Source organism: Protopterus annectens, chromosome 2.part2 (assembly GCF_019279795.1).
Source record: "Protopterus annectens isolate FY-2018-M chromosome 2.part2, PAN1.0, whole genome shotgun sequence".
In the NCBI taxonomy this organism is placed as follows: domain Eukaryota; kingdom Metazoa; phylum Chordata; order Ceratodontiformes; family Protopteridae; genus Protopterus; species Protopterus annectens.
This window is the reverse complement of record NC_056730.1, coordinates 562,435,012-562,453,301: the sequence shown is the minus strand read 5'-3', so window position 1 is coordinate 562,453,301 and position 18,290 is coordinate 562,435,012. Positions and strand designations below refer to the sequence as shown.

General features: G+C 42.4%; 1 protein-coding gene across 1 annotated transcript in view; it reads right to left on the bottom strand.

The window, feature by feature from the left end:
* The window catches only part of LARS1 (leucyl-tRNA synthetase 1), a 1,303,086-nt gene that overhangs the window by 871,582 nt on the left and 413,214 nt on the right, over positions 1–18,290 (bottom strand). Inside the window, exon 14 of the mRNA XM_044064023.1 lies at positions 262–402. Coding sequence (XP_043919958.1) covers positions 262–402 — 141 coding nt within the window. The remainder of the gene's footprint in view (positions 1–261; positions 403–18,290) is intronic.

The window sequence follows — 18,290 nt, the reverse complement described above, 5'->3', positions numbered from 1 at the left end:
CTCTCAAAACTACATTTCATTGCCCTTTTAAAGAGTTCAATTGCTGACTTTTTAGCACATCTGCTAAAAAAGTCACTTAGGTGAAGAAAGGTAAATGTACTGAAAGATAAGCTTATTGTCTTCCCTCTGCCATCATGCTAATATTGTGCCAAATTATGTAACTGAAGTTTAAACAAATACCCACTTAGATGCAAAGTACACATTAAACAAAATTACTTTGATGGAATGATGAAAAAGAAAAATAGACATCTTAGTACTCACGCCTTCATAAAAGCCTTTCAGGTACACTTTTTCTTTTGCTTCTGCAAGCTTCTCTTTGTCATTCTGACTTTGAATTTTCAATTCATCACATACCATTGGAGCAGAGAGTTTTCCATAGCCAGGTATTTCTATTATTGGCACCTATTACCAAAGTAAAAACAATTATCAGCATACAGTTTTTTGTTGACATGTCACAAGGTTAACTAACAAAAGACATACAGTATATCACGGACGGGCAGTTTCCCATCATCTCTCTGGCCAGCCTGATAGACATGGGCATCCTGAGGCAATGTAGTAATTGTTTCATGTATACTGACAACCACTTACTCTTGAAACAAGTGCTTTATATGACAGATGTAATTACACTATGAAGTTGGAGGCAAGACGCTCACGTAAGGACAAATCAAATGCCTAACAGGTTTTCAACATACACACACACTTCCCACGCTAACCTAAGGACACAACACACAACCACATATGTGAGGTACTCACTAGTAACTTTCCAAAAGAACAGAAGCCTCCTAAAAGGAAACCACTTACACACATAATGCAAAAAAGAACACACCACCACACACCAATGTCTCAATAAATTAGCCCATAACGCTTAAATCCTAATGTATTGGTCATAGGTGACTCCATTGTGAGACACATGGATGCTCCCCTCACCAGTCTGGATAAGAGGTGAGTTACAGTTAGCTGCCTGTCAGGTGCCAGGATCCATCAAGTCATTCAACCACAAGTACCAGTATGACTCTGTTACAGTCCATGTGGGGGTGAATGACATGAGACGTACCTCACTGGACTATATGAAGAGATACATGACTGAGCTCTCAGATGCGTTACAGACAGGTATACGCTTACCTTTAAGCAGCATTTTACCTTTTCCAAGGATGATGCCACAAAACAAAAAAATGATTGACTTTAACAATTGGCTTAGTTTCTGGTGTCAGTCCAAGGGGATCCAATATGTGTCAGCCTGGGAAGACATGGTCAACAGGCCACGATGCTTGGACAGAGATGGTCTTCACCTGTTTTCTCTAGGCTTTCAGATACTGGCAAAAGCATTAGCCAACCCTACTGTGCCTTTTTTAGGCAGTGTCAAAGTAACCAACCTCCCAACATAAAATCTTCTCTAAACTTAATGCTAGGAGTTTAAACAAGAAAAGCACTACCTGGAAGCACTATGAAAGATGCTGACGTCTGTGAAGTCACCGAGACATGGTTCAAAGACGCAGAAAACACCTCGGCTGTGACAGGGCTACAATGCCTTCCATACATTCAGACCACAAAATGAGCATGAAAGAACCAAAGGAGGAGGTGTATCCATCTTCATTAAGGATAACTACACCTCAAGACTGGTCAAACAGTACAACTCTCTTGAGCTACTCCATGACCAATTAACTACAGGAAAAGCTCCCTTACCACAACATAGCTAGCTATAAGTCCCCTACCATGAAACATAAAAAGCATACTGCACAACTGGACAGGCTATACAACAAGAGAAAGAAACTTGTGTCCAAGAACAAGAGGGAACTGGCTCAACAGAAGAAACCACTCTCTCTCCATCAAAAGAATTACAGACCTTGTCAAGTCCTCTAAAGTTAATTACAAAGTAAAAACAGCATCCCTAGCTAAGGATAATCACAAGGCATTCTTTAATTATGCCGGAAATCGGAAAAAGAATACCCAGCTATGTGGTGAAATGGTTGGGGATTGCAGCACCTATACTCAACCAGAGGTAATAGCCAACCTGCTAGCTGACAGATTTGGAGCCAACTTCACCCCTATGCCCCCTCCAATTATCCCCTAAAGTACACCTGCTACCATTCCTCAGACTATTATCTCAAGAGAGCAGGTCATCTCAGCACTCTAAGGCCAAAAACATGGCATCAATGGGACCAGACAACATCCCAGGTTCACTTTTAAACAACTTAAAACATGATCTAGCAGACTCACTTGGATCCCTGTTTAACCACAGCCTGCAAGCTATTTTCCAAGTGGACTGGAAGACAGCAACAATAATCCCTCTTCACAAAGGGGGACCATCAACTGACCCTAGGAATTATAGGCCCATAAGCTTGACTAGCATCATCTGCAAGGCCATGGAAAGAATCATTATGGACCTTATTAACAAGAAAAAGAAGTTATGTAACTACCATAAAGTTCCATGTTAGTTGTTCTTCATCTCGCCTTCCTTCTTGCTGTTTGGGTTCGGAGCCGATCCTCGGCTCTGACTCAGTCTACTTCTATAGCTCGAGAGCTATTTACTGGCTCGAGGCTAACCCTTATCTCAGAATGCCCAGCGTCAGCTACTCAGATCTCATTTGTGATAGCGCACACTAGACATATAAAGTAACCAGTAACCTAAAACTGATTTATCAAAACAACAGATCAGAGTAAACTGTCATACAATTACCTGGCATGTGAACCAAGAAAAAGGAAATCAGTCAGTGAAACCATAGTGAACTCCTCTCAATTCTCCAGGAAGGGGGAATGAGGGAGGGACGCAAGAAGGAAGGCGAGATGAAGGACAACTAACATGGAACGTTATGGTAGGTACGTAACTTCTTTATGTTAAGATGTCCCATCTCACCTTCGTTCTTGCTGTTTGGGACAGCATCCCTAGCACCTAAACACCCCAGGTGGCTCATTGGAACAGACTCTTCAGAACAGTGGAACCAAAGGAAGCCCTGCTCCGGGAGACCACATCCACTTTGCAATGAGAGATAAAGGTATGAGGGTTTGCCCAAGTGGCAGCTGCACAAATTGAGTCTATGGGCAATTTAGACTGAAAGGCTACAGACGTGGCTAATGCTCTAGTAGAATGACCTTTCGGTTTTGCTGGTAGATGTTTATGCCTTAACTGATAAATAAAGGCAATGGTGTCAGATAACCATTTGGATAAGGTCACCTTAGAAACTGGAAGGCCTTGCTTATTGTGAGCATAGGAGAGAAATAATTGGTCTGACTTTCTTAGCTCTTTGGTCCTATGGAGGTAAAAACATAATTGGCTGTGCACATCCAGTTGGTGAAGACCGTATTCTGCCTTGTTGCCTATAATTGGGAAAGAAGACGGGGAGATCAATGGATTGATTTAAATTGTTTTCTGAACAGACTTTTGGTATGAAGGATGGGTTGGTTCTCAGAGAAACTCTATCTTTGTGAAACATCATATATGGAGGACGAACACAGAGTGCTTGGAGTTCTGAAACACTTCTAGCTGTGGTAATAGCAACCAGAAAAAGTGTTTTCCAAGAAAGAAATTTTAAGGGACATGAAGCTGCTGGTTCAAAGGGAGGCAGAATCAAAGAAGTCAAAACTAAACTGAGATCTCAAGGAGGAGGTGGATCCCTCACTGGGGGTCTAAGAAGAGATGTTCCTCTCATGAAGGCTTTGCAGAGCTTATGAGACATTCGTCTAGAATTAAGAATTCCAATATGAAAATTAGATATGGCTGCCAGTTTTACCCTGATGGTAGCAGCAGCTGCACCCGACTGAAAAAGCTCTGCTAGAAATTCTAGAATTTGGTGAACTGGGGCTGAAAAGGGGTCTAAGTTTCTAGATTCTGCCCAGCAAAAAAATCTTTTCCATTTACTAGCATAAGTCTTTCTCGTAGTTGACTTATGGGAGGATACAATAATATCGCGAACTGCTGCGGAGATTCTTGGAAGCCTGGCTAAGGTAGGAAGTGGAGAAACCAAGCTGTGAGCTTGAGAGTCTGAACGGATTGGTGTAACCCGCCTAATTGATGAATCAACAGATCTGGCACTGGGTCCAGAACCCAAGGCTGGTCTAGAAGGGTGAAGGTGCAGGAACAGAAACCATATCTGTCGAGGCCAATAGGGGGCAATGAGGATCATTTTGCAACCCAACAATTTTGCTTTCTTTGAGAGTCTTGGAATTAGGGGAAAGGGGGAAATGCATAAAGGAGTCCCTGAGGCCAATCGTGGACTAGAGCATCCCTGGGAGTTTGACATGGAGGAGGAAGCAGGGAGAAGTAGCTGCTGCATTTGTTGTTGAGGGGGGTGGCAAATAGATCGCAGCAAGGATGGCCCCATTTGCGGAAGATAAGGTCCGCAACTTTATGATTCAGAGACCACTCATGAGGCATGACGATAGCCCTGCTGAGCCTGTCCACTATTACGTTGGATTTCCCAGGGATGTGCGTTGCTGTCAGAAAACGCTGGGAGGAAATTGCACATTGCCATAGCCTGAGGGCCTTCTCGACACAAGGGGTAGGACCCTGGTCCCGCCCTGCTTGTTGATGTACCACACAACTGACACGTCTGTTTGGATCGCAATAGTCCCGGAAGGAAGAGAGTCTTGAAGAACTTGCAATGCTGGGAGCACCACTCTCATCTCTAGGACATTGATATGCAGATGGCACTCGTGAGGTTACCACATGCCCTGTACTGTCCTGCCTAGATAATGCCCCCCCACCCTATCAGGGAGGTGTCCGTGATCACTGTGGCTACCAGAGGGGGTTGAATGAAAGGTCTGCCCTGAGTCACCAGTGGGAGGACCATCCACCAAGAGAGGTGTCTTTTGCATGTTTCTGTAATCAGGATCATGTGAGACATGGGTAGTTCTTGGAAGGACCACTGTGTGAAGAGAAGCCACTGAAGGATGTGGTAACGCCCTAATGGTACAAGAATGGCAGCTGCCATGGACCCTAGAACTTGCAGGACATGTCTGACTTGGACCTTTCTGTTCTGCATTAGAAATGACACTTGTTGGCGAATAGAGAAAACTCTTTCCTGAGGTAACCTTGCAAACATCTGTTTTGTGTTTAATTCTGCTCCTATATATGTAACAGATTGATAGGGCAACAAATCAGATTTTTCGAAATTTACTGTAATGCCTAGTTGGGTGCAGGTTGATATTGTATAATCCCATGCCTCTAAGAGTTGATGCCTGGTGGTAGCAGTTAGGAGCCAGTCATCTAGATAGGGAAACACCTTGAATCCTTGACATCTCAGGTGAGCCGTGACTACTGCCAAATATTTGGTGAACACCCTGGGGGCTGAGGTGAGACGAAAGGGCAGAGCTCTGTACTGATAATGACTGGCCCCTACCCGGAAGCGAAGAAATCTCCTGGAGCGTCTGTCCATTTTGATATGGTAGTACACACATCCTGAAGATCTATGGAGCACATCCAGTTGCCCTGACCCAGAAAGGGGAGAATAGACTGCAGTATTACCATCCGGAACTTTTCTTTTTGCACAGATTTGTTCAATCTGCTGAGATCCAGTATTGGTCTCCAGTCCACTGTTTTTTGGTACTAAAAAGAATCTTGAGTAAGTTCTGGATCCTAGATGGTCGGCGGGGACTTCCTGAATGGCTCTTTTTTCTAGCAGTTTTGAAACTTCAATAACTGCTTGATCCCTTAGATTGGGTGGGACATCTGGGATGGACCTTTTTGACTTTAGAGGGGGTTGATTAAAGGGGATATTGTAACCTCCGGATATGATAGATCTATTTGTCTCTTGTTATATTTTGCCAGGCTTTTGGGTACAGGGAAAGTCTTCCCCTGACTGCCTCCAGAGGTGAGCAGTCGGGCAACCCATCAGGGATGCTGGAAGGGTTTGGCAGAGAAAGTTTCTCTGTCACCCTGATTTTGCAGTCCCCCTCTGCCACGAGGGCAGCGTCTGCCATTGTTGTTTGACCCTCTGCCCCTGGGGGAAAAATCACCACGTGTGTCATGCAAGGGTCCCTGGGACTTACGAAACTACATCTTTCCACCCTTCTGACCTTTGGGATAAGGTCTGTTAGGAGTGGAAAAACAGACTCCCATGGCAGAGAGAGTCTTGCCTTCCTGCTCGCACCTGGTAAGCATGTCTTTCACCTGAGGCCCAAAAAGCGAGGAGCCATCAAGGGGAGTATTTGTGAAGGACGCCCGAAAGGGTTCCGCAAATTGACACAGCCACAGCCAAGCATGTCTCTTGAGAGCCACTCCTGTACTTGCGGCTCTGCTCGCTCCATTGGCTACACAAGAAATTAGCCTCATGGAGGAGTTTACTATAGAATTAAGAGTCGCAAGCTGGGAAGCTATTTTGGCTGATGCGCCCTCAGCTGTAGGATCTTGTAGGGCATCTCCAAGCTCTTTTAGGAGATTCCTTTGAAGTCGTGTAAAATGAGAGAGATAATTCAGGGACTTCATTGAGAAAGTCGCCGAGAAAAACATTCGCTTCCCATATCTGTCCATCGTCCTAGACTCTTTGTTTGGTGGATGGGGAGACAAAATTGTTTCTGCTCTTTCTTGGTGGCTGCTGCTACCACCATGGCATCAACTGGCACACCTTTAGAGAGAAATTGTTTGTCCTGGGGGGCTGTCATGAACTTATTTGGTCTCCTCGGAGTAGGTTCCACAGAATCCGGAGCTGACCAAGCCTTTCGATCCACTACATACATGAGTGGATTGAAAGGTGGAGTCACCCAGGAGGTGAAGGGTGGGGAACCAAATGCCTCCAGGTATACAGACTCGTCCTCGGTGAGGGCTAGGAAGACCAGCCACCTCTCTGCCTAAGCATTTCAAGGATGTCCGAAAAGGAAACATCTTCAGAGGGGGACCTGGAGGACTCTTCCGATTCATCCAGGTCTGTATCTGAGGTGACAGACTCAAGGGAGTCTAGGTGCTTCCTCTTACACTTCTTCCGAGGAGGGTCCTCTGAGTGATCAGGGGATGCCTCGGAAGAAGAGGGGTCTGACCCCAATGGGGTGTCCTGGGGCACAGGTTCCCTACACTTCTGGGCCAGAGGAGCAGAGGTTGGCACAGGCACCACAAGAGAAGGAGCCGATGGGGCTGATAGTAGGGCTGCTTCAGGGGACAGCACATTCCGCATGACCTCGAAGGCGTCACGATCCTGAGACAAAGAAAGCTCCGGCTCCAAAGAGATGGGAGTCCTTCTCCGTGTCAAAGGCGACGGCTCTGAGGCCGATGTGGGAGCAGAGCTCACCTGTGCCAAAGCTCAGAGAGGGAGAGCGGGGTTGGACAAGGGACCGATGCCACTTCCCCCTAGGAGCTGATGAGAGAGCTTCGGCGCCCAGATCCCTCGATGGACGGAACAATCGAGGTGATCGGAGCAGACGTTGGAACCAAAGAGGAGGTGATCAGGGCGGTCGGTTCTACTATCAGCACGTCCATGGTCTTCAGCTCCTAAGTGTAGTCGGAGGAGGAATGGAGATGGAGGCGGATGGAGCCGCAAACCTGCTGAGGTGGGCTGGAAAGTAATTTCGCAAGGACCTGTGATTTAAGCAACCTGCTGACTACTCTCTCCATGTCTTGATCCAATAACCTGGAGGATTGGAGAGGAGTGGGATGAACAGCGATGACTGCATTCACTTCCTAATAAAGGTGACTGTGGCACTGAGCGAATCAGCTCTAATGAAAGAGACCTTGCTCGCTTGTGGCCGAGGATTGGCTCCGAACCCAAACAGGAATAACGAAGACGAGATGGGACAACTTATCATAGATTATCTCCAGGCAGTGCATACCACCTATCTTGATTTAGCCAAGTCATTTGACACAATCCCCCACTCAGGTATTATAGAGAAACGATTTTATTCCACAGCATAGGAGTCTCTGAGTGGATTTTCTTCAATCTGGCAGCATATGACAGATTTTGAGTTAAGGCTGAGATTAAACAGCTGCCTTATGTGCGGGTTTAATTCCTCATTTAGCTCCCAAATGGCAATTAACCCCTACATTAACAGATGGGTAGCTAACTGGCTCACTGACAAGAAATATACTGTCAAAGTGGGTGACAGAATTTATTTCTCAGAAGTCTAGGCAAACTTGGGACGGCCTGTGGCTGACCAAATTCGCTGATGACTGCAAATTGGGAACAATCATTGAGACCCCCCATAGATGTTAATACACTGGGGACAGGATTAATGCAGACAAATGACTGGTGTCAAAAACATGGATTAAAGGTAAAAGCAAAAAAAAAAAAAAATGTATTATTATTCCCTTTAAAAAAGCTGACATCCATGCTAATTACATTGTAGACAGCAGTCCCCTAAGTGTAGACCCAATGGTACGCGATCTGGGTACTCAAGTTGATAGCAATCTGAACTTTGACCACCATGTATCCACAGTAGTAAGAAAACCCTTCTATGTGGCACATCTTATAAGTAAAGGCAACACATCTAGATCCAAAGATGTTATAATTCCATTATAATCAGTCCTCATTAGACCAATAAGCGAGTACAATCCTCCCTTTTGCATACACCTCACCAGACACCTGCAACAATTGGTGACATCACAGATGTTTCTCACCAAGAAATTACAGGGTACATAACACAAGTCTTGCGTAGAAAGACCAAAAGCATGAATGGATCTAATTGCTTGACTAATTGCAGTAAGTCTGCATAAACGGATTTGATTGCTTAACTAACTGCAGTAAGGCTGCAAAACTAATTAGTAAACTCTTGAGTCCACAGCTGCCAAAGGAGCCAGGTCTTAGAATTTAATACTAACACGTGAACTCTTGTTAGTTTCTCTCCAGTATGGGGGAACAAAAAAATTTATTATCTCTGGTTTTGGGGGGTGGATAAGCAATCAGATATATTTTTAGCATAAATTAGTGTATAAACAGAGTCTTGCTTGAAAGATCATGATGTGTCCACAATACTTAGTGTTCTGCATCTGCCTGTATAATATTTGAGAGGTTAGCACAGATAAACGTTCAGTATTCTTCAAGTTGCAGTCAGCTAGGACATTAAAAGATTTTAAAAAAAACTCTTAGGTAATAGTAACAAATAACTACTGTTTGTGGAAGTTTATATCATTGCAAATATTCATTGTGCATAATTTTATATTGCAGTAAAAAAGTCTATGCCCCAATACAATCAAGAATACACCAAATGCACACCATAGTCATACCACACACCTCAGATGCTTGGCAACCCAGGATCCCAGTATCGCCAAACGGCAACCCACAAAAGAGAGACAGAAAGCGGCAAGGCAAGATAGACCTGAAGCACCTCTGGATACCACACATAGACCCTCACAACACAAAACAAAGGAGGAACCAAAACAACCACCACAAATGAATATAATCTGGAACTATTCTAAGAAACTTTTCAGCAAAACAGAATCAAGCTTATTAGAAAAAGAACTCAAGTTTATACCACAACAAAGAAGCAACCTAATCCATACAATCATTGACCTAAAATTGTTTACCAGGAAACAACCTCAAAATTCATTTTTGCAATAAATAAATAGACCCCACCACCAACACCAAGGTCACAGTCTGCAAATAGAGGAAACTAAACAATTTTTGTCCTCCCCCACACCTTATCATCACTGCCTTCGAAAATTTATGCAAAGCAGACATTAGAAGAATCCTGCAGAATCCCACAAAGAAAAAATATTACAACATCAACAAGAACAAACTCAAAGGCCTGAAAAACTTAAGCAAGGACAAAACCAGAAAAGTCAATAAAGCTGACAAAGGCGGGAAACTCTAATTACTGACACCTCAGCTTATAACCTCAAGATCCCCGAAATATTCAACAGCCCCACCTATTACAAAATCAGCACCCGCAGTAAAATTAAACTTGCTTACGAAGAACTAATCAGAGATATTACCAACCTCTATGAAGGACTGATCAGTAACAATCTGCTCAAAACCACACAAAAATGCCAATGACCCACCCTGCAGACCAATTATCTAAAGCGGGGGGTGCATTACACAACCCATATCAATATGTCAATGTATCTTGAAGTCCAGCTCAAACCTCTTGCGGAGAACAACAAATCCTTCATCCATGACACCTCAGACTTCCTGAAAAAATTCGGGGCCTCAAGATCAATAAACACACTTGGTTAGTCACAACAACCCTGACCTTATTCAACACCAAAAAAGGGGGACAAGCCATAAGGCTTGAAGCTCAGACACCCATCTGGCAGATGTAAGACTAACAAAAGTACAGTCTTCCAAGAGCAGAGTTGCAAGGAAGCTGAGGTTGCAGGCTCAAAAGGGCCTGAGTCAACTTTTTTAACACAAAATGAAGATCTTAGGGAGGAGGGGCATGCTTCCTGGTAGGTCTAATATGAAGGACACCTTTAAGAAACTGTTTAGCTTCAAATCTAGAAGATAAAGGAGGTGATAAAGGTAGACAAGCAGAGATAGCTGACAAGTGGGGTCTTAAATGAACAGTAAGCCAACCCAGCACTGTGCAATTCACACAGATAGGATACAACCCAAGGAACACCCAAAGAAAGTAGATCCAGGTCACAAGAAAGACACCAAAGAGAAAACCTATTCCATTTATGCAAGTATGACTTACCTGTGAGCAGCGTTTCCACCTATTAATTTTTTTCCAAGACTATCTGGTAGCCTGGAAAACACTGTATGAACTCCGGTATTCTTTCTCAAAAAAGAAACAGACTGAGTTTGTTAAATCGGTGGATTTATGTTTTTTTTTGTTTTAAATAAAAAGTAGAACAAATCCACAGGATAAAAGGCATCACTGAAAAAAAAAGGAGGTTTCCCCTCGTCTGACAGCAATAACGTCACAAAAGGGGCGGAAAGTGGGAGGGGGATGGGTGGGATTGTGGCATCTACCCTTATTGGATGACATCAAACCCCACCAGCAAGAAATAAAATGAAATAAGATATAAAAACCCGAACAGGGCACTTAACTGAAACAGTCTGGTGAACTAGCAATGGAATGGGCATGCAGACCAACGCTCAAGAGATGACATTCAGACCGATGGCAAAGAAGTTCTGAGGATGGTACATCCAAACATCACCTTTATGCCCTGCACTATGCGAGGAGCATATGTGTGACGTACGGTGCACCTTAAAGCAACCTAAAGGCTTTGATATACTGGCTGGACATTGGGCTGCCATTAGCAGGAGATCCCTACTGTAATGAATACTCCAACAGTGAAATGGAAGGGCATCCATGGACACAGACCCTATTCCTTCCCAAAATATGGTACATCATTTGGTTGGCATTGGTGGGATTCAAACCCTCATCAATGTTAGGCCAGAAACCACAACTTTATGCATATAACACAGCATTTACTCTGCAGCACAATTCCAGAGTTATGGATCATAAGCTGAGGGTCATGATTGTTACTTTTTTTTCTTTTAATTTCTTCCCCAGGCCACTTCCTGCTTTATTACACTATGCATACTATTATCTAGTCTACTACATGCATACCATTCCACAACCAGTTCACTGTAATGGCATTAGTGAAGCCAACACACGTTTATGTACAGAATCTTTAAAAACATTTAAGATAAAATGTTACCAGATGCAGAATAGAGTGTCTGATCATAACTCTTGTATGTCAGAAGAGTAAACAGAAACAGCAATAACTATTACTAATGAAATACTAAGTACTGCAAAGACTACTTATTTTTACAAAATTTTTCACTGGCCATGTTCATAGGTAGGTACTAGGCTATTGGCCCTAGGGCCTATATAAGCCTAGCCAAAGGTACCCTGGCTTTCGCCACCCAAGAAAATTATTTTCCTGCATCACTGTTGAGCAGAGCCACAGAAGTGATCTCCAGGGTGAATTTCCTATCTCCAATCCAATCATCAAGATTTTTCTTGAATTGTGCTAATGAGGAGCTTTGTTTGATATAGATAGGTAGTTTGTTCCAGAGTATGGGAAGTCTCTGGGACAGGAATCTATCCCTCCAGCATGTTCTGTTTATTGTGGTGACGAGGTTTAGGTCCCTAGAGCGTGTAGCTCGTAGGTATTGGGATTTATTTAAGTGGAGCATGTCTAAAAGCTCTGGGTTTGACATAGCTTTGTGTGTTAGGCAGAGATCGCCTCTGAGTAGGCAATATGCAATGGAGTAAAGCTGCAGTATTTTTAGACGGTCTGCATAGGGCATCTCTTTGAGGCCGGTAATCCTCTTTGTGAGGTATTTCTGTGGCCTTTCCAGTTGTTGTAGATGTCTTGTGAGGTACATACCAAAAGGGGCATTGTACTCTATAATGGGTCTAATGAGTGACGAGTAGAGGGGAACAATGACCTCTTTTTTCCTGGATGAGAAACCTTTTGTGATGAGGTGTGCCACATAGAAGGATTTCCTGACTACTGTGGCGATGTGATTATCAAAGGAGAGACTACTGTCCACCTGTGTCCCAAGGTCTCTTATCACACTTTTGGTGTTAAGTAGACTACCACCTATGTGGTAGTTCATGGGTACTGAGTTTTTACCAAAAGGAATGACAATGCACTTTTTGGCATTGAGCTTGAGGCCATGGCTTTGACACCAGGCATTTGTCTCAGCAAGGCCCTTTTGTAGGATGTCCACATCTTTTGGAGTTCTGATTATGGCTCCTAGTTTGCAGTCATCTGCGAACTTCTTTAGGCAAAGACCTTCTGTGTTGGCCTGTACTTCAGAGAAGTAGATAGCAAACAGGAGAGGACCCAGGACTGAACCCTGTGGTACTCCACTTGTCACTGGTCTGAAGCTGGATTTGGGATTTTATTATAGGGGATTATAGGTTCGTACTAAGCTAACTGCCCTTGCGAGCCATTTTAAGCCTAGCCAATTATCCCTTGTGAGACTCAAACCCTGCAACTTGTGCTTGTAAGGCAAGCACCTTAACCATTAGGCCACCCTCCCAACCCCTGGGGAGGGGAGGGGAGTCTGCTACTTTCACAGTGTGGGTTCTATCAGTGAGCCAGTTGGCAACCCATCTTGTGACATAGGGATTTATACCTAGTTTAGTGAGTTTATCTATAATTCCAGAGTGGGGGATGGTGTCAAAAGCCTTGGCGAGATCTAGATAGGCTGTGTGAACCACCTTACCCTCATCTACGGCTTTGGTGACTGCTTCAAAGAAGTCAACCAGGTTTAGGAGACATGATCTGCCTTTTACAAACCCGAACTGGGTGGGGTCCTGAGTTTGGAGATTACCAATGTCATTGTTTATAAGTTCCATGATGATACGCTCCATAGCCTTGCAGACCAGGCTCGTTAGGCTAATGGGGCAGTAGTTTCCGGGGTCTGTGGTGGCTCCCCCTTTGTGGAGTGGGATAACTGTCGCTGTGCGCCATTCAGTGGGCACATAGCCTGAGGTGAGGCTATGACTGAACATGGTACTTAGGTGGGGTGCCAGTTCGTTCTGTAGTTCATGTAGAACACAGCCTGGGATGTCGTCAGGTCCCATGGATGCTGTGTTCTTGGCTTTGGATAGTGAGTTTTTTTACCTGTGTAGCCGTGATTACAGGAACTTTGCATTCTTCTGGTATAGAGATGGGCCCTTTAGGGGATGACAGAGGGGTAAAGTTAGCAATGAACCTATCTGCCAGGATGTTGGCAATATCCGTTGGTTCTGTACACTTAGTGCCATTGTGCTGTAACTCAGAGCAGATCTGAGTGTTGCCATTGAGATTCTTGACATAGCTATAGAATGCTTTGTGGTTGTCTTTAGAGTCAGTGGCGATTTTGCTTTCATAACTAGCTTTGGAGGATTTTATGAGGGATCTCAGCTTCTTACTGAAGCTGACCAGGGAGTTTCTCCAATCATGGGATTTTACTCTTTTTTGCAACAGTTTCTTTCTTCTGTTGTAGAGTTTGTTTATGGCAGGGGACCACCAGAGTGGCTTCCTTTTTTTTAGAGGATAGCATCTTGGTTCTGTTAGGGATTGCACGATCCATGCACTCATGTAAGTGCTTATAAAGTGCATTTGTGTAGGATTCAGCAGTCATACCTCTATTGTCCATCAGCATGGGTGTCGTGAAGTTTGCCACTTCTGTCTTAAGAAGCGTGAAGTTGGCTTTGGAGAAATTTTTTACTGTGGTTTCCCTAATGGGGGGTGGGGGAGCGATGTGGATGTCTATGGTGATTAGCTTATGGTCGGATCTGACCAACGAGGAAATGACCTCTGGTGTGGAGCACTGGTTGCCCATGTTGGTAATAACCAGGTCTAGGATATTGCTGCCCCTGGTGGGGGTGTGGATAAGTTGATCCATGGCATTGGAATTTATGAATTCCAGAAAACGTTGAGCACAAGAGTTGATACATGAGTAGTTTTCCCAGTTAATGGTAGGGTAGTTGAAATCGCCCATTATTTGGGTGTTAGGTTGTACCCTAATATTTTCCAGTGTATTCAGAAATGAGGAGTGGGAATCCTGGGACATGGTGGGGGATCTGTAGCAAGCTACAATTTGGATTGCAGTCTTGCCCAGAGTTAGTTGCACTTGGATAATCTCGGATGAATTATGCTGAGCAACTAGCCTGGAGGTGTGGATATCCTTAATGAATATGGCACGCCTCCGCCTTTAGTGTTTCGGTCCAGGTTAGGTGGCCGAAAGGTGTGGTATGAATTACAGCCTGGTAATGCAGGGGTACTCTCTGGAGCCTTGAGCCAGGTCTCTGTCACCACAGAGATGTCGATGTTCTCCATTTTAAGGAGTGCGAGGTGGTTGGTCAAAACAAAATTCTAGGATAAAATTTGCATCACATCTATGCTATAAGTGATTTAACAAGTGCACAGTCACCTTAATTAATAATCAATTAACATTCCCACTTCATAAACATCTCCGAAATCAACCACATAAAAGTGCTTAAAGCATACACCTTCTGCTTCCTTTTTACTATTTGTAAAGTTATACTTAAATACAGCTAATCTTGCACAGTCAGCTAGTATGAAAAAAGCCTAAACAAATAATCACAAAATAAAACCTGTTTTTAGCACACAGCCTTACTCTATGCATTAAGCTACCAGTTTCACAACAGCAGCAGCAATAAATGCAAATTTATATATAATAAAGTGTGAGAGCTGTGATCTGCAAAAAACCTTTTTCATTCACTAACCACTTTTAAAATGCATCTGACAAAGTTAAAACAGCAGTAGACTTATAAAATACAAGTCTGTACAACATAATGGAACAGAATGATTCTTGCCTTACTCACCTTCACTGTAACACAATTCCCCCAGAGTTGATATACACACAGCACATTTCAAAAGTAGGACAAAGGCTTCTCAACAGTATATCTACAGTAAATATCACAAAAAAACAAACCACTGAGATTCAACAGACCATGCATATACCTGCAGCTGCTGCACTGTGCACTGGTACAAACACAGGCTGCCCATCAGTGCAGCAAATGACAAAGGTTTACAAATCAGATTTAGCCCATCAGTGATCTGATGAGAGCTGGAACAAATGACAAAGCTGAAACCCTGTAATCCATTCCCAGATAGGACCTCAGCCTTGCTCATTTGCCTTTAAATTTGACAAAAACTAGAAGAGTCTGTACCACGCTAAAATGAACATAGCATGACACAAAATGCCAGGAAGCATGCACGAATATTTCATTATCTTTTTAAACATTTATTAAATCAAATTTTAAATTTAAACACAATTTTGCATTCCCAGAAAATAAAAGCCTCAACAGTTTTCCATTTTATCTTAGTACAGTATATACTTTACTTTCATTCACTCCAACATTTCATAAATTGCTCAAGTCCTGTCTTGCCTTAAACCTCACTTTTCAGCATTATTCTGAATGCAATTATCCCACAAATTCCGTTTATTTCCAGGAAATTGCTCTTTCCCATCAATAAAGATCCCACCTCCAGTTATTTTATCTCATTTAAAATATGCAATGCATCCACCATAGTTGGTTTAAATTTTGATTCCCCTTTTCTAGCAATTATTTTTGGTAACTAATAGCATTAAAACTTAACAAGGGCTTACTGTGCTTCCGTAATTCAGATCCTATACCCCAGCTCAAAATCATTTCTTTAGTTACTACAATTTGTGCCCCTAACAGCTTTGTCAAAGTACTCTGTCAGGAACTTGTTAAATTCCAAAACCAAAATGTTCCTAATTTCTTCTCTCTTCTCATCACATCTCCAGCATTTATTACCTACTACAAGAAAAATCTATTGAACTTTGAGGAATAAATCCAAACACTTTCATGCAAATACTCTAAATCTTCCAGACTTAAAAGCATAAACTGGGGCCCTACAGAGTTCTTCCCTTAGCAATTTCTCTTTCTACTCACTTTTCCCAATCTTTTATAATCTCCCGACTTATTTTTTAAGTTATCATGTAATATATTACACACACAACTAATAATTCATTTTTAAATAATTTCTGCTCTAGACTCAACTAAAAACTCTACAAAGATGGTCCGTCACTTAGCACTCCACTAATGATTTCTCTTTGCCTACTCTACACTCAATTATCAACCACTGATAGAAGGCAATCTCTAGCCTGCAGTCCAAACTTAACTTTGGCTTCATCCCACTACATTACATTTCCCACCCAAATTAACTACTCCCAGTACACTGGTTCCTTTGCTCTTCTCCTCCAGTAAGCTACATCTCTACCTCGCCTATTTTCTATAATCCTACTTGCAAAAATCCCTTGTAAAATCTTCTCTCCATTTCCATGCTTAGTTTTTGAACACTGTCTGCTATTTTACGAATACAATATTCTGTATGGTTGTTACTATCCTCTTTAAGGACCTGCATCCAAAATCTGAATCTCTTTCAAACTCTCGCACCACCACCACCACCAATTCAACCCTGCCCTTTTTAACTTTGTCTTACACCCTTTTGCTTGCGTTAATGTATATAAACCTTAAATGGATAGCTTTAAATTTCACTTTCAAACCAGGCAACTGTAAACAACCTTTCTTGTATGTGAGAACCACCTTATACCACTTGACAGCCTCCCCTCCTAAATAAATCCTTTGATCTCTTTATTGTCACCCACACCTTTTCATCTGGTCGATAAAAATATGCCTGATGCATACATGAAACTAAAGGAACTAAAACATTTTATTGCTTGCTTCTTTCTATCCAAATCCATAATAAAGAGCTTTCATCCATTTATCCATAACCCCCCTTTTCCCATTTTTTTCCATCACTGAAGTGACACCCCGACCTTATGTGCAATCATCTAGAGCCAAGGTTTACACTTGACATGGGTTAAGTGTGATATCTAGCACCCGACTCGGACTTGAACTGATACTGTCTAATAATTAATAATTAACATGGACAATCATGAATGTGTACATATGTATGATCACTACCAACAATAGGTAAATATTGCCCAAGGATCCTCCAAATATTTCTTGCTTTTGCAAAATGCTTGTTATACTGGATTCTTTACACAGCATCATATGAAATGTAAATTTCTCTATCTGTATTCATACTGTATTTAGGTTAGCCATTTCTCCTCTATAACTGTTTAAGTTACCCTCACTGTATTGTACAATATTAACTATATGCTGAAATTAGTAGCTGCCTAACTGGCCCAGAATGCGTTTGAAATTGGCCTAAAGACCAGACCATCAATTTAGTCAACTAAGTTTATAAATCTAACTAATGTATTTAAAGCTATTTATTTATTTTTATTTTATTTATTTACATTTGTTGACTGGGAAAGTCCGACTGGACGTAGGTCCATTTTCAGCGGAGGCCCGGGGAGAAAAGCTCCACAATTAAAATATTACAGACATAGTTACAGTTGAAGAACATAGTAATTAAAAATAACAAACATAGTTACAGATGAAGAACATAGTACATCAATAGACAACTAGAATCTTTTTCATCTGCATCTGCGAAGTACATAGCAGACATTAACAACTGTTGCAATAAGAAGTTCCTGCTGTGTAATAAGTAGCTATGCTTATGAGCATCCGAGCTTGCTGTAATCAAAAGTAGTTAGTGGGGTGGAAAGAGAGGTAGTGGGCGAAATTAAAGGGGGAGTTGCAAGGGCAATAAAATCTAATACAGTTAGTTTAATTACTGATCAAACTCTACCTTTCATAAACACTTTCAATTGTGCATTTTCTTGGTTTCCACATTCCTCTGCTTTATACAAATTTTCATAATATTTCTGAAATATCTCCAATACCTCTGTAGGATCTCATTTATATTCTTGTCATTGGCTCTCTAAGCTTGGTTACAACTCCAGCTTTGTTGCCCAAGTTGTGACAAACGTTTTTGCCCTCTACAGTGGTGATTAAAAACAGTGACCAGCAATCTTTCTGAACTCCAACATATTGTACAAATACTCCCATATTTT